Raw genomic sequence first — 13872 nt, 5'->3', positions numbered from 1 at the left:
GTGTATAGCTGTGTAGATGCCAACCCTGAGCCAGATGGCTATAAAACTCAGGGGTAGAGTCTCCTGGTGCCTGCCTCCTGGTGGGCACCTGCTTTCATTGCCTGCTTCTCAGCTCTCTCGGAAGGTGGGAGTAACCAGTCTTACTGGTGGCAGCAGTACTAATGGACTGACCTAAGAGTGGTCTGCTGGTTTCTCTTGGATCTGTACGGATTTTATTTTTTCGTCTCACGAAAAAAATAGAGTAGGAAGGCACAAAACAGTGCATTTTATGCATATTTCTTCATTTATAATTTGAATTGCTTTGAATCTCCTACTGTGTGTTTTCCTGCTGGTCCTGTAGAGTATTTCAGAAACATACTAGATTGTTCTTCTAGAGGTAGAAAGGTTCTGGATTATTTAAAGTATCCAGTGGGATTACCAAACACATGGTGCTTTAGGTTCTTTCTAGGGAACTCAGCTGAGGTAAGACTTGAGGGGAACGGGAAAAGAAGAAATTTGATTTCTGGACTCAAACATTTTGGCACTTAGCTAAACTAAACTCGGCTTCCCCTGAACTAGGACTATATCCTTCAGCTATTCCAGACTTGGCAGAGGCGCGGGGCTTCCAGTCTCCACCCTGTGTGGTGTTTGTTTTCTCTCCTATCTCTCCGGCAACTGCCAGAGTTTGTCCTGCAGCTGGGCTGTTAATCTAATGTATGCTAATGGTAAAAATGTTCCCATCTTCTCTGTGCCCTGTGTTTTCATAGACCAAGAATTGAATGCAAGCAGGGGCCAGGTCTGTGACAGAGAAGCTGAGAGAAGAAAGTAGGGAGGGAACCAGTATGCCCCAAGATATTATAGGTCTGAGTCCCAGCAACTTTCCAGAGCCTTACATCTGCTGCTGTTACTTATTCAGAGGACTCCTCTTACCTCTGCTGCCTTCCTGGATGTCCTGCCCTGGTGAGAGACTCTCTGCAGAGTGCTCATTGCTGTGGAATTATCCAGGGAGGTGACTGTTAATGCCCCTTTGGGGCTATCTTCTCTCCTGGAACAAGTTATCTGTAATCCCACAGGGTCTATGCCGAATCAGTGGTAAGTAGCACGTAAAGGAACGGCATACTTGTGGACAGTAAGTCCTTGGTGGGCCTGCAGACAGTTCTCCAGCACATCATGAGGCAGAGTTGCTCAGTGCCATGAGCCAGGTCTTCAGTCCAGCCAGTGACTTGCTTGTGTGGCCCTGGGTGAGTCCCAGTCTTCAATGAGAAATGGTTTCCTAATCAGTAACAACAGGATGACATTATCACCCACCTCGTGTGGATGTGGAAAAAAATGACATAAATCACCATTTGTGTGTGTGAAGCACCACCTAAATGCCTGGCATGCAGTGGATACTCAGTAAAAGGTGGCTGTTGTAATAAATAAAATATGCATACACTTGCGGCCCTGAGGTCCTGTCCTCGCTCTGTGGTCCACTCCAAACATTGAAAGATGACGTCTTCTAACCTGTGGTACAATATGCCCAGTTATCTGAGAGAGCCGTGGTTTTCCCGTGATCTGGATAAGATGATGATCTGGACAATTTTTCTTGGTTTTCTAATCAGTCAGTGCCTCTGCCCCAGGGCCTCTGAGCCCTCATCAAACACAAACGAAATCCATTTTCTTTGTGTAGTCAGGGTGTCTCGGCAGCCATGAGTCAACATCCTGTTCAGAATGGCTGTTGGTTCCATGCCATCAACAATAAAAACACACATTTTCCATGGAATGCCAGAGCTGACTCGGGATTTCCACCCACAGAGAGGAGGAAGAAACTTCAGGAGTTTTGTGGGTTTGCAGTCAGCTATCTCTTTAGACGCAAGTCTTCTTTATATATATGGTGGATCTTTAAGGGACTCAGGACCTCAAATTGCCGCTTGTGTCCTGCTGTTGGAGCCACCCTCCTGGGACATCCACTTGGCACTTAGAACAGTGACTGACCTTTCAACTGGTCCTGACTACAGTGCTGAAGATACTGTTGCCCTTAGCTGATTAGATTAGATAACTATTTCATTTCAAGGAGTAAATGCTTAGAAACCTGCCTGTATTATTTCCCATCAGGGATCAAATACATACATTTGGGTCTTGGCTCTTGGCCATTTTTGGAAAACCTAACTTGCATTAATTTCTAAAATAAGTTTTTAAAGATCTGCCTGGGTCACAGAATTTAGTGCATTCCTCTCTACCTTCTGTGGATGTCCACAAACCTCACTGTCCCCCTGGGTGAGCCTCAGCCCATACCAAACACAAGAGGAATGGGACAGAGAAGGAAGCTTTAACCAGGGTTGAGTCTTCTGCAAGCTAAACTATCCACAGGTTCTTTTAGACCCTGGATCCTGCTGCCCTGCAAACTCATCTGAAGCACTGGAAAATGAGGAGTCGGCAAGTACAAGTCCAGAGAGGCAGAGTCTCCCAGGTGTCTGGAATGCATTCATTGTAAAGCTTTTCCAGTGGCCTGGCACTGTTTGATACTGATAATGACTGTGCCAGCTCAGGTGGCTGATTGTTCTGGCTCCTTCTCCACCTGCATACGGGCAGCAGTGGAAAGTAGCCCTTTGACCCTTGGAAGTTTCAACCTGTGCTGAACTATTTTCCCAGGAATAAACTCCCTCACCTACTAGGACAGCAGGTGGAGGCGAAGCAGTGATGTCCTAAAGACAAGATGGTTCCATCTCACTGGCAGATCTATGTATTCTGGCATTTGATTATAGGCTGTGCCTTGAGTGACTTTTTTGTTTTTTGGGTTTTTTTTTTTTTTTGGTGGTATTAGGGCTTGAACTCAGAGCCTCTAGGCAGACGCTCTACCACTTGAGCCAGCCTGTTTTGTGTTGGGTATTTTTGAGACAGGGTCTCATGAACTGTTTACTCACGCTGGCATCAAATCACAATCCTCCTGATCTCTGCCTTCAGAGTAGCTAGGATTACAGGCGTGAGCCACAGGCACCCCACTCCTTGAGTGGCTTTGACTAGGCAGTTGATCCTGGACTGTGTGATTTTTTTCCCTCTTCCCAGTTTGATTTGAAACATGCAGACATGTTTCAGGGGAAGTTAGGGGGCAAGCGGCAGTGGTGAGGGGACGCTTCCATTTGCAGAAACAGCCTCCATTTTGTTTCTTCATAGTTACTGGTGTTAGCATGTGTGACACCTCAGATGGTTCACTTTGTACAGTCCCTGCATGTTCCATCCTGCATCTCTGCAGACTGTTTGCTGGGTAAACAATTTATGTGAAATACATTTAGATTCCTTCCAACTAGGTGGAAGCTCTGGCTGCTGCCTCCAGGTGAGGTTCAGGTTAACTATCCAAGCTCTTTCTGGGGATTTCCACCAATTAGATTGAATTCCAAGGTCTGCTGGTTGGACACTTAGCTGCTATAGCAAAGAGGCAAAAAAACCAATCCACTGACTGAGAGCATAAGACTGTGCTAAAGTTTGTAGAGTGAACTCTACAACCTCTAGCTGTAATTTCTTACTTGGGTCATTTAGACAAAGGTAGCATTTCTTCCCCTAAAGTTGTAGTCAGTCTTATACTTCACGGAAGCGGTTGGTGGAGATGACATAAATACATCGGTAGATTACTAGGAATCTTTCTACTCCCCACACATGTTTATCCATCTCTGTCGTGGTTCTCATGTAAGAAATCACCAGGAAGTTGTTGAAATGCTGCTTTGGGGGTCCTAAGTCCTGGAAAATCTTCATCTGCAGATCTGGGTTGAGGGGTGGGGTGGGCAAGGCAGTGTTTTTAATAAGTCCTCCCTGCAATTTCAATGTCTAGCCAAGGAACACATCCTAACACAGGCATACACTTTGAATTTGCTTCTGAGAGAATGATTTTTTGTTTCTTTTTTTTTAATGGGTTAGTGTTCTCAGTAGGTGTTCAGGTCAGTGGCCCTTAAATTGATTTCAGGAAATAGTAGAATTAAGGTTAGAGCATCAAATATATTTTGCTCTGATTCTTCAGCATGTTAAGATATGGATAATAAAGTTAAATTTAAGGCAAAAGTCCATGAATGAAGTGGTGATTTTCTTACTATAAAGTTAAAGCCATAAAATGAAAGAGGGAACACGTGTGTAAGTAGGCATGCACATACACGAAGCCAGACACAATTCCATTAGAATAGCCTCATAACCTTAATGAGTCTTTCATTAAATCTATTCTGACCATAGTTCACCAAAACTAATACGAATTAAGGCTTGGTTCTGTCTGTTAATGTTTTGTAGTGTGGAACTGACCTCTTACATGTGCCAGGGTAGACACTGAGCCCCAGGGGGACAGGTGTTTACACAGGTAACAGATGCAGAGGTGGACCCAGACTCTGAGCTCTGGATTCCCCGTCTATAAAATATGAAGAGAAATAGCATTCCCATTGGTTGTTGGGAGGATTAAAAAGAGAGTGTATGCCTGGAAGTTTGGAAACTGAAGGAAATTATACAGATAGAATTCCTAATTGTTATTGTACACTGTTTTATTCTAACTATTTAGAATCATGCTAGGAATCTCTTGAAGTCACTGGTTGATTCTAGATCAATGACTGCATACCATTCATTGTGTATTTCAAAAACCCTTTTTATGATCATTATAGGGACTTTGAAATTATAGATAATCATCCTACCATTCAGATTATCACTATTAAATTTAGTGTAAAGACTTCTCCATATTTTCTTATATATGCCTATGAATTTTATAAAAATCAGGTTATACCAGGCATATCAGTTTGCATTTTTTTTTTTTACTTAATAGTATATTGTGAGGGCTGGTGAAGTGGCTCAAGAAGTAGAGCACCTGCCTAGAAAGCATGAGGCACTGAGTTCAAACTCCAGTACTGCCAAAAAAAAAAAAAGTATATTGTGAGTGTTTTTCCAGATCAATTAATCCTTCTATGCTATCATTTTAAATGGCTGAATAACATTCCATTATATAGACAGAAGCACATTATTCTCTTACTGAACATGGGTCCCCCTCTATCTGATATTGTGTACAAGGCTGAAATAAACACCTGTGAACCAGATGTTCAGACCCAGTATTCACATTGAGTACTCTAGATATGAGAGCTAAACACATATGTGCTTCAGTTACGACAGCCAGAGTACTGGTGTGAACTCACTTGGAATGTGTGTACACATTTAAAATTTTATTCTTTTTAGATTGAGAGATTCTATGTGCTTCTTGATCTTTCTAATATACTTGAGAGGTCAAGATGCCTCCTTTGTCAGTCTGCTCATTGTTTTGCCTCCAAACATGGCAGTTCTGGTCTTTGTGTTTCTCTGACTTTCTTCAGGCCAAGCTGTTGGCAGTCTGTGAGTGACTTTGTAGACATAGAGTCTCTGCTCTCTCACCTGGAAATTACCTATCCCATTATAGCAAAGACTTTTCCTTTTATTAAACAGAGTTCCTAATCAATCTGAGCGAGAGAGAGAGAGAGAGAGAGAAAGAGAGAGAGAGAACTTTCATATTCTGAGTCCTTAAAATCATGCTTTCTTAAGTTAAATGGCAGGTTAGGAGTATTTCTGATGTAAAATTGGAAACTTTCAGATACCAGAAGGCATTGCTTATCTTTATAAATACACATGTTCCAATTAAAATAGGTACTAAAATAGTTTGTTGGCACTTCAAAACTCCCAATTTAGATTTAATTTAGATTAAAACACTTACTCTTTTTAATAAAGTTATAAAATTGATTATTAAAATTGCCTATTGAAGATTAAAAGCAGTGGAACATTTATTTCCTTAGAAAACAATTTAGTCTTCAATAAGTATGATTATATTAATCAATTATGCTATTAAGATGCAACTGCCATATTAAATCTGAGCCATTTGTCATGACAGTTTGTATAATTATGGAAATTATACCTAGCTGCTTATATAGCTATAATCCTGCAATAAATATAAATAATTGTCTCTATTAATTCATTTTGCAGTTACTGTCTATTAAGTCCCCAGTTAAGTGCAATTTGGGGACCTCCATTTAAAATCTTCCTAAATCTTCGTTGTTCCATCTGACTGCTAGCGCTCCACAAATGTACCTCCCACTGTTGATTCCAGAGGCCAATTTATGAATAAAAGAGCTTTTTAAATACAAATATTTAAAAGGTCCACTTATCCTTGAAATTTCAGGCTCTCAGGAGAAAAAGAAGGAAGGTGGACATGTTGGGTAGTGTGTGTTGATAAATGTCCTTGCTGATGTTTTTCAGTTGAAAGATCCTAAATGAATTTCACTTCATAAAACTCTGTTTGAAACCTTCTGTAGAAGCCCAGAGTACTGGGATACACAGTGGAGTAACTGTTTACAACTTGTATTCCCTTAGGTGTGGATGAGGTCACCATCGTGAATATTCTGACCAACCGAAGCAATGAACAGAGACAGGACATCGCCTTCGCCTACCACAGAAGGACCAAAAAGGTATGGGAAGCTTCAGAGATGGAGGGCATGCCTTGCTGAATTTAATGCCCTCAGACACTGCTTTTTCTTTTTGTGAACTATAACTCTTGCTCTCACCAGCAAGAACCTTCCAGAACCCTTGGGCAGCCAAGGTTTCCCCCTTACCCTTGTAAGAGTTACTGCTCACACCTGTGGACACTTACACACAAAGACAGCAGACTTTTTCCCAACACCATGTCATTCACACTTGGTGTAGATGGAGGGAGAAGTTCTGGGAGTAGGAAATGAGGAAGAGAATCACAGCAACAATAATTGGCGCCGTTTATTGAGTGCTTGTTTCTCTGTGCCCGGCACTGTGCTTTGCTCTCTACATATAGCCACTCATTTCCTCTTCATGACTCCTGCTGGCTCTATGAGATGTTTCGAATTCAATCTTAGGGTTTTAACCTCCACTGAACACTGATCCTAACATGTTCCTCTTATTCTTAAAAAAATACACTTGAATTCTTAAGAGTTTTGCAGTGAGTGGGCTTAGTTGATAGTAGAGTGCCTTTGGCCTACCAGGCTACCTTCAACACGCCATACTATCAACTATTTAAAGAGTTTTATATTCTTTTTCCTTTGCCTGTCCGGTTGTGGTTAAAGAGCAACCAGCGGTTGTTCATCCCTTATTTTGTCATGGTGTTAGGAAATTTTATTTTTGAAGGATATGCTGCTTTATTTTTAACTTCTTTCTATGAAAAGATTTTGATTTATTCTTGGATGGCGCAGTCAGAGTGGCTTCCTGCAGCTCCCATTTGACTTATGGCTTTCACTTAGAGCCACGGAGCAGGTGAACTGGCAGGGTTCTGGAAGAGACTTTCTGTTCTTGGGGTTGATACTACCACCAGGGTCCTGGGGGTTGCAGGTCAAGCCTTGCTATCGCTTCCCCTTCACTCTGTGAAACAGTTGGAAAGGACATGAATAGGGAAGCAGCTGGCTTCTTTCATCCCATGTGCATTAAAATTCTTCCACTCAACTTACATTAATCTTCTGTAGTGAGGCACAGGGGAGAATGTTTTATTACGCCAGCTTCCCCAGTAGATCCGTGAGCTACGAAGCCAAGTAGGAGCAGGAGGTCCACCACTTTGGACAGAAGGAAATAATTGTTCGTTCAGCTGTCACTTACAGAGTGAGATCTTGGAACTGTGTGTAATACACAAACACAGAAGTCCAGATCTTGATTTCAGATTAAATAGATGGAGAACAAAACTCTCACGTACCCTTATTAGAGGGGAGATATTTCCAGAATCATAGTGGGGGTCAGCAACTGCACAGGCTCTGCTGTGTGCTGGGAACAACTCTCTTCTCTACTGATTCTTCTTCTTTTTCTTTTTTTAAATTTTATTTTATTTTTGGTGGTACTGACTAGGGTTTGAACCCAGGGCCTAGTGCTTGCTAGGAGGGTGATCTACCACTATAGCCACTTGGCCAGCTCTGTTCAACTGACTCTTGATGAGTTCCAGCCTTGGGCCAGGGAGAATTTTCTTTTACAGAAAGAGAAAGAGAAATAAACTACTTGAGATAGTTGAGGAAGGAAATCCTAGAAGCAGAGCCTTCTCATTTCAGATGAGTTTGCTGAGTACGGGAGGGATGAGACAAAAACTGCCCAAGTGTGAGTTTGCAGACCTGGGCACAGCCAGCACAAGGTGAAAGGAGCAGGTAGTGGTTCTGATTTTATGCTCCTTTCATATTGGAGCAGGTGTCAGGTACCAGGTTTCCCTATATAGGCTACAGTTGTGTTTATCAATCATCTCTGGGACTTTTGTCAAGTGTTAATTCCTGTGCTGTACATTCTAAGAAACAGGAAGTTGAATACCCATAAGGAGTTCAGAATAGAAGTGGAAGAAGTCAGTAGGAACCCAGATACTATTTGAGGTTTGAGCAGGGAATAGGTAGTGGGCAGTGACAAGGGTAGGCTAAGTTTGGAATCACCTGACCTCAAAGTTCCAAATTGGAAAACTGGCATTTTTCAAATTGTCATTGGAATGTCTTGCTTTGAAAATCCCTCTGAATCACCATGTGCAGGTAGTAAAGGGGCTGGGCCCTCAGATTTCTCAGACCCCTGTCATTCTAACATTCTTGGCCACTAGGAAGGATTTGGGGAGATTGTCTCCGAAGTGGGCTACAAATCACCTCCTAGAGTTTGCAGGAGCCTTGTGGGGCTAAACTTTATGGATGCCATGGGTGCTGTTGGAAAACAGGAGGGAAAAAAATTAAGAGAGGAAAGAGTAAAAGTGAAAAGAAAGAATAATTATAGAGGGAGGATTCAGTCACAGAGCAATGGCCATGATTGGTGAAAGCCACATTGAATTGGGCTTATCTATTTACATACATGGGGACTGTCTCAGACCTCTGACTTAAAAGCTGAGGTCATGGTGACACTGAGACCCTTTAAAAAGACTATGTGCTGAAAGTCAAGAGGGGGTGCCAAGAGGGCCTTTAGTTCCCCTTCATCTCCATTAACCCGGTCCCAGTTTGCTGTGGACAAATACAGTTAGATGGGGAAGCCTTATAACCTCATTTCCAGCCATGTTGGGGTTTCTGGTTCTTTCTGGAAGCTTTGGGGCCCCACCACTGGAGCAGCTTCACAAACATCTTTTGTGAGCTCTCAGTGGGCACAAGGACTCTGCTTCCCAAGGCTCCCCTTGAACTTGAGAGAGGCCTTGACCCAGGAATGTCCTGTCTTCCATGGGGTGTAAATGTAGAGGTAAGACTTTCCACTCTGAGCCATCTGAGGGGTTGTAGGCTACTCAGGTTTCTTTTGAGTGATTGGAGGAGAAGGCAAACTCAGCTTAGACATTAGTGGAAGTTGTTTCTGACATCTGAGTCTAGTAAACAGGGGTTTTTGATCCCAGGCCCCAAGGCTGTGAAAGGCTTACAATCTGCTTTTCATCAGAGCTCCCTTCTTGAGTTTTACTTGCTTGGTTTAAAAATGATTATTGGTTACCAACCATATCTTCCATGTGTTTGATTGCCTGTTTTTCTGAAGGAACTTCCATCAGCACTGAAGTCAGCCTTATCTGGCCACCTGGAGACAGTGATTTTGGGCCTATTGAAGACACCTGCTCAGTATGACGCTTCTGAGCTAAAAGCTTCCATGAAGGTAAACACATGTGAGACTTCATCTCTGTCAACTCTGCCATTAATATTTGTGAATTGCAGCTTTTTTGAGTGTAATTAAGTGATTTTCAGTTTTGTTGAATTCTCATTTGGAATCTTTTTTATTTGTTTGAATGAACAAATTGAAGCTGTAAGTTTCAGGATTCATACCAAAAATATTTCAATTGCTTTTTTTTTTAAGATTGTAAAGAAATTTTCATGCTGAGAAGTCACTTACCAGCTGCTACTGCTTGGCACCTGGGCGATTGGAATGCCATTTGGGAAAACTACTTCCTTGATTACACTTCCTCTTTAAGAAAGATATGTTGTGATATTAAAAAGAAAAACTCATAGCTTTTGTTAAATGAAGCTTGCAAATTTTGCTCATGGTCTTCCTTCTCGGGCTTTCTCCCTGTCATGTCCCATTGTTTCAAATTTGGACCCAAATCCTGTGCACAGTGCACATAAAGGGTGATTTCAGATTGTGCATGGTTCCCAGGTTTAGTTTGAAGTCTTGGAAATACATATTATTTCTTGTGTTTTGCTGTTGAGAAGTTATTTTGAATATGGATTTTCAGGTTAAAATGTAAAAGTCTAGGTTGGAAACCCCTTGCATTTTGTGCATCGCTAAACCACTAAATATTACTTAAATGTAACAGATGTATAAATGTATGTGACTGCAAGGCATAGGTCTCCTTTTCCTAGCGTGTGCTCGCTATACTTTGAATAATCACATGCTGCCCTCTGCTGGTCCAGCTAGGTAAAGCCTCCCCAGTAGGGGGAAAGCTGTATTTCTTTGTAATGTAGATCTCAGCGCATCTTTGGTGATGTCACTGTTTCTGAATTATGAGCATACTGAGCTGTAAGTCTGTCACCGTAGCTAATGTTAGCATTTTGTTGTCATCCTTTCCGCAGAGAGCACCTCAAGAATGAGGCTGCGTCACACACAGGGCAATGCCAGGACCCCAGACTTGATAGCTCAGGACTGCAGAATGACTTGTGAAATCTTTTTCCCTTCAGTTCTTCAGCCTCTCTCAAGCTGTGCTTGGTTAATTTGAGTGGACTGGATTTGCGTTTCTTAAGCAGGCCATACTGCAGGGAAGGGGTAATTAAGAATGGTGACATGTCAACAACTGTTCATGATACTGCATGATGAAGGCAGCACTCCTGAACACCAAGTCTTTGGGCCTTTTGAGCCATGCATGAGCCAGTCTTTCCTAGGTTTCCTCTGACTGTCAACACTTCAGATCACTTTATCTTATTTCCAACAAGAGTCCATTTAGTTGTGATTCATGTGATTTTACCCATATCTATTACTAGGTATTATTGACTTGGGACAGACAGACCTTTTTGAGTTGCCAGTCACTGTTGGAGTCTATGCAATTGGACCCAATGAAAGGTGCTTTAACTGTTAAATCTTTGACCTTGTGCCAGCTCTTCCATTAGCTATCACAGTTGAATACCTTTCTGAAATCCATAAAGCTTGAAGTAACATTAACTGAACCATGCTTTTAAAAAATCTGTTTTGACTTTCGGCGATACCAGTAGCAGTATCTGCCATACGTTACAGGAGAAGTTGCCCTTGAGATGGGAATTGTGGGCAATCTGTGGAAAGCTTGGGCCAAATTTTGGAAATTGCCAAGGTCACCTTCCATTGTAGAGATAAAATACTATTAGAATTCTCAAATATTAACATGGTGTATCAGAGATGGGATAAAACAAACCTTCTGTTACCATGACCATCTCATTTCTTCCAAGTCAGGAAATGGTATTTCTTCCAAGGCATGAGTTACTTTTAGGCTCTATTTCCCTCCTTCGTAGGTTGAAGAACTGCCGCTCCTTAAAATATTCAGAGATGCTCAGTAGTCATTTTATGACATCTATACAGAATGCCGTTGGACCTTTTGCTAACAAGGGAGAAGTTTGTGGCTTTGCTAGAACCTCTATAAATCATGATGAAAACTCTGGAAGAAGAGCCATTGGCTCAAAGATTCGATTAAGAATAAAATTCAAAATTAACCATTAACCTGAGGCTTAGCTTAGATTATATGAGACACTTTTTCAGGGACATATAAACTCTAATAAGTTTAATTAATAGCTGACACACTTTTCATGTGGATAAGTAAGTTTCTTATTGCATTAACACCTTATAATTGATTTACATTTTAAACAGTTGTAATTCTACTTAGTTCAAAGTGATTTTTCCATATTCCGAAAGACAAGTATTAGAGAGTCCTGATTATTAAATCTTGACTTTGATCATGAAGCCAGCTTTGAAATACATGATTCGTCAAGTCCTTTCAAGCTATCCGGCATGCTCAGAAGTGTATATATTAAATTTAAATATATCACTCATCAAATTCTTTTTTCCTTAATAAAGTGTTGGTGTCTACGTTTATTTGGCACTTCATTATTTCCTTTTTGCTTCCCTAAAATGCCTGAAGAATGCATAAGATCAAGCCAAAATGGGAGTACAATAATGAAAATTTTAACATTAACCCAATTTTACATTTCAAAGAAGAGAAGCTAAAAATTTAATCTTCACTGTACTTTTCTCTGGCAAGAAGATATTCTAATTTACTGATGCTGGCTGCAAATGACAATATAAATTTTCTATAGCCCTTTATTTCAGATGAGTGAGAAGAATTGCTTAATGAAGAATGTTATTTCCCATCTATTAAAATAGTGGGTAGTTATGATAGAAATGAAAAAATAAAGAAAAATAGGAAGAAGAAATTATGTTATAAACCCATCACCAAAAGATGACCACTTTTAACATTGGGTATACTCTATTGCTGCCTCTTCTCATTCACTTTCTTTAGAAACATAGCTGAACTCCAGCATGCCTCCCGTACACCTTGCGCCTTGGTGAAGCAATAGAAGAATGCCCTTATTTTGTGTTGAGGAGTGTAGTACAGATGACTCAGTAGGAAATGTGGAAAGGGGAGTGCTAATGAACTTGCTCCGTATTTGTAGTTTACCTGATGGAGATTAGAGAAGTATGCCAGTGATGAGGAAGATGGCTGATGTTTTCCTGCTTGGTTTACAGGGGCTGGGGACTGATGAGGACTCACTTATTGAGATCATCTGCTCAAGAACCAACCAGGAGCTGCAGGAAATTAACAGAGTCTACAAGGAAAGTGAGCAGCCCGATTACTGTGATTCACCCTCTTAGCCCAGTTTCCATGACTCCACATGGCTCCCTGGCTCAATGCTGGGGACAGGAGGCCGGCTTTATAGATGTGCAGCAGGAACTGTGACCTTGGCCTCCATGTGAGGCTGGCCACCTCCATCTGTGTTTTTTCTGTTTTTGTTTTTGTGGGACTGGGGTTTGAATTCAGGACTTCATGCTTGCAAAGCAGTCACTCTACCTTGTGAGCCACTTCTCCAATCCATTTTGCTCTGCTTATTTGAAGACGGGGGCCTCACAAACTTTTCTCTGGCTAGTCTTGAACCTTGATCTTCCTGATCTCAGCCTCCCAAGTAGCTAGGATTACAGGCATGAGCCACAAACACCTGCCTACTGCCTGTGTATTGATTATTACATTTCATTGGAACTTCTGCAAAAAGAGTAGACAGGAAGGAAAGGACAGAAAAAAATTATTTCAAAAAAGACTTGAGGGGAAGTAATAGAAAGTACTGTATGGGGTATACTTGGTGCTGTCCTGAGATTCTCAACTTGGGACTCTGGATAAAGAATGATTGCAAGAGACTTGCAGACCCATGTGCACCAAGCAGTAAAGGAGATAGTGGGTAGAATAAGAAAATACAACTTGTAGCTGCTAGATTTCAGCATAGATGTTATTATGAATAAGGAATTATAAATCCATCCCAAAGTATTATTTAACTTACTAGTTTTGCCATGGTACATTTTCTTAATCTATGCATAATGAAGTGCTATTGTGTGTGCACATGTGTGTGCGCGTGTGTGTATAGTAGCACTGCCACATTTTTTTAAACCTGAAAAACACATCATTTTATTTGTATACTAAAAAGTTGTGCATAGCAATTTTAATACAGCTCTGCAAAACTGAAAGAACTGTTCGAGAAAAGGGAAGGTGAGGCCTTTTTGCTTGATCATTAAAAAATTTAGAGAAATAAAACAAAAAGTATAGTAAAATGTTAAAAAAGTTAAAGTACATTTTTAAGTATAATTTTTTTTTTTGGTGGTACTGGGGTTTGAACTCAGGGCCTCATACCTCAGACACATGTTCTTACCATTTGAGCCACTCTGCCAGCCCCCAAATATAAATTTTTATAATATAAAACAAATTCACAAGTTACTCTTTTTTGTGGTGCCAACGTTTGAACTCAGGGCCTACACCTTGAGCAACTCCACCAG

General features: G+C 41.1%; 1 protein-coding gene across 1 annotated transcript in view; it reads left to right on the top strand.

The window, feature by feature from the left end:
• The window catches only part of Anxa2 (annexin A2), a 41654-nt gene that overhangs the window by 20074 nt on the left and 7708 nt on the right, over positions 1-13872 (top strand). The window contains exons 4-6 of the mRNA XM_020168876.2: positions 6316-6410; positions 9421-9534; positions 12580-12670. Coding sequence (XP_020024465.1) covers positions 6316-6410; positions 9421-9534; positions 12580-12670 — 300 coding nt within the window. The remainder of the gene's footprint in view (positions 1-6315; positions 6411-9420; positions 9535-12579; positions 12671-13872) is intronic.

This window comes from Castor canadensis, chromosome 2 (assembly GCF_047511655.1).
Source record: "Castor canadensis chromosome 2, mCasCan1.hap1v2, whole genome shotgun sequence".
In the NCBI taxonomy this organism is placed as follows: Eukaryota; Metazoa; Chordata; class Mammalia; order Rodentia; family Castoridae; genus Castor; species Castor canadensis.
This window is presented reverse-complemented; position numbering and strand designations above follow the sequence as displayed.